Below are 3,562 nucleotides of genomic sequence, written 5' to 3'. Positions count from 1 at the left end.
CAAATACATATATATACCTGCAGACAGACACACACACACAGACAAAGAAACGCACACACATATACACGCATGCATGCGCTCTCTCGCTCTCTCTCTCTCTCTCTCTCTCTCTCTCTCTCTCTCTCACCCACACATGAAAGTGTGTATGTATATATTTTGAAATAAGCGTTTAAAAACTGGGAGAAACAATTTTAATTTAAATTACCCAGTAATATACAATAGTTTTGAAATATCGGTTTAAGTACTTATATGTCACGTTAAGTGTTAACATTTTAAAATATATATGCGTGCATATGTGCTTGCTTGTGTGTGTGTGTGCGTGCGTACGAGCGTGTATGTGTACATGTATCTGTCTCGATATGAGTGTCTCAGTTTTAAAATATATTAAATTAACATAATACTAAATTCCTCGCTTAATATTCTGTTGTTATTTGTTATGTTGATAATCCTAGCAATTTCGACAAAGTTCGCAAAATCTAAACACAGACACATACAAACGCGTACTCACACATACTAAAATGTATACGCGTGTACGTTGCTAATATTTTGTTCTTTAAAACACAGAATCTCTTCCTGTCTTAAGCACACTCCCGCACACACATTCACACACATAGTTCTGTGCATGTAATTATTATAGTGTAGGCAGAAATGCTGAGGATACAAATGAAAAAGCCCAACATTAAGAAGACATATATGGTCTTGAAATTTCACAATATTACCATCACTAATATTAATGGCTACTTCAAAAATAAGTACACAGTTTGTACAAATTAATGCTGACTTTGTAATAACGACAAATACTTTATCTTCACTCACATAACAACCAGATTATAGCGGAGAATAATTTTAAATTCTTAAAGTCACCACAGATTTAAATTAAGCGCATCGAAACAAGAACTCACTTCTAGTGAAGGAGGTAGACCGGAAATAATGAAAATGATGGACAAGACACAGATCTACACACATATATTCAAATGTATACACCCTTGCATATACACGTACTTTTACAGCTGGTCCAATGCTGTTTCAGCAAATCATGTTTGCTAAAGTTCATTACACAATTTAAGTTTCAGAATATGTGAAATTCTGTCTATTTATAATGGCTTCGGAAGAAAAGGGGACAGTGTTGGAATTTGGTACTAAGGAGAAGGAAAAAGGAAGTTAATGTGAAGATGAGAAAATGTTTGAAGTGCAATAGGAAGAATAATAAAAGGATATAAGAATGAATCACAGCAGAGTTAGTAGATAAAGGAGGTTAACGGGGCTTAGGAATAGAAGTAAAACACATTAGTATCAATGAGAGGAGCGACAAAGAGAAGAGAAGGAGGAGATGGTGACAATGTTATGGGCAGCGGATGAGGAGGTGATTTTGTAAGGCTGAATGCGGAACATGAATCAACACTTCGAAGGAAATTTAATCACTTGCGATAAATAAATACGTATATAAGTTTGTGTTGCATTATTCCTGATGTGAAACTGTGTGTTGAAACAGATATCTTGGGATGATCATTTTTTTTTTGCCAAATAAACCCACACACTGTATATTTCTTCTTCACTCGTTTATTACCGTTCTTATTTTAACTCATCTCCTTTGATCGGAAATCTTTCTTTACACGTCTGTGACCTCCATTGGATGGACTAAGCGGAGCAGGAACTTACACGAGGAAGGAAAGTGTCGCTGGATAGGTCCCAGACGTGTGACGAAAGAAATCTGGACAATGGACATGAGTTTAAATAAGAACAGTAATAAACGAATGAAGAACAAATATACAGTGCGTTTGTTTATTTCGTAAAAAAGGAAAAACGACCACCCCGAAATATAATCATCTGTGATGAATAAATAGTTAAGGTGAAAGACGTGTATGGAAAGTAGAGAAATGCTAAATTGGGTTTTGATTCAAATATTACATGGTGTGTAAATTGTAAGAGGTTTGGAATTCCCATGACGCACCTATGGTAAATGTCAATTCGGAGATTAGTACCAGATCACCTGAGGCTGCCTGTGGTTCTATGATACAAGCTTCCTGGATCAGGTCATCAAAACGTAAATTTTACATCAAAATTTCTTGCTTTTTTTTATGGTCTAGACACTAGTTATTTTGCTAGATTCAGTATAAATTTCCTAGTTAATTAAAATAAAGGCAATAATTCTCTACAGAAATATAACAATAGGATTAAATATATCTGTTTTCCTCCTTCAAATAGGTTGAGCAGCAATCGGAAAAAAAAATCAAACCTGTAAACGAAATATGGAATAAAGAATATATATATATAGACTAATGGGTATATATCGATTAGTATGTTGAAAGGTTGAGTAGAGCTCTGGCACAGTTTGGGCAACCTGGTGTCATCCGCAGTTGGGGCATATTTCCGTTGGATCTACTTCAGGAATTCCGAAGCGTTAGTTGAGATAATAATAACTTCTTAAGTAATGAGAAGATAGATTTGGTATTAATCTTTATTTTGTACAACGGCCGTTTCAACCCATCCTGCTACTGTCCTTCATGGGTGGGACTCCTTTTAACATGTTGTGTTGCATCAATTTTTTAGTCTGGGTCACATCATGTACATCTACACATAAAGGTTTGTGTCTCACTAAAGAGTCTGAGCCATGTTGTTATATGACCGTCTGGTTAGCGAAGGAAGCATCACTATAATTTTCAATTACTATTATCTATTTTCGATAGGAGTTGAAAACACTTGTAAATATAGACAAATAATTGTTGATATATAGGAAGATATTACACATATGTGCACACACACACACATGTAACTACAGTCATTCATTATGTTACTTACTTGAGGCTGCGATTGTACAAATTGAATGCCAGAAAGAATATAGCCAGTGAAACACCAACGATGCACAGAGCACATACTGTGTAAAATGCTGTGGGATGTATAGCTTTTAATTTCATAACAATTATATTCTTGTCATAGGGTACACGGCGTCCTAGAAATGCACGCAAAAACATACATATAAATATAGATGTAAATATACATAGGCATAAAATATATTTATAAATACACTATACATATAAACTGACAAATACATACATACACATAAAGTATGTTTATAAATATAATATATAGACATATAAACGCACGAACGCATACATACATACATACATACATGCATACATGCATATATACATACATACATACATATATGTATGCATGCATGCAGAGAAATGTTTCTCGCAAAGTAGAAAAATATGTCGATATTAACATGAAGGCGACAAATGTAAGAAATTATTATTATGTAAGTGTGTCTGTATCTATCTATCTATCTATCTATATGTATAGGAGTGTATATAAATATATATATGTATGTATGTATGTATGTATGTATGTATGTATATATATACAATTAAATATATGCCTGTACATAAATATCGACATACGCATACAAAACAAACCCACCCAGTATAATAGCATACGCTAAATCTGTTTCACTCTCTTTCTCTCTTTCTTTTTCTATCTATATACATACGTGTGTGTATGTATGTGTGTTAGAGAGAGAAAGAAAGAGAGAGAGAGAGAGAGAGAGAGAGAGAGAGAGAGA

At 34.0% G+C, this 3,562-nt stretch overlaps 1 protein-coding gene across 1 annotated transcript in view; it reads right to left on the bottom strand.

Annotated features, from left to right (window-relative positions):
- Positions 1-3,562, bottom strand: part of LOC106869702 (uncharacterized) — an 875,881-nt gene that overhangs the window by 89,137 nt on the left and 783,182 nt on the right. Inside the window, exon 10 of the mRNA XM_052972461.1 lies at positions 2,800-2,950. Coding sequence (XP_052828421.1) covers positions 2,800-2,950 — 151 coding nt within the window. The remainder of the gene's footprint in view (positions 1-2,799; positions 2,951-3,562) is intronic.

The sequence above is a fragment of the Octopus bimaculoides genome, chromosome 13 (genome assembly GCF_001194135.2).
Source record: "Octopus bimaculoides isolate UCB-OBI-ISO-001 chromosome 13, ASM119413v2, whole genome shotgun sequence".
Lineage (NCBI taxonomy): Eukaryota > Metazoa > Mollusca > Cephalopoda > Octopoda > Octopodidae > Octopus > Octopus bimaculoides.
Note: the sequence above shows the minus strand (reverse complement) of the source record. Positions and strands in the feature narration are given on the sequence as shown.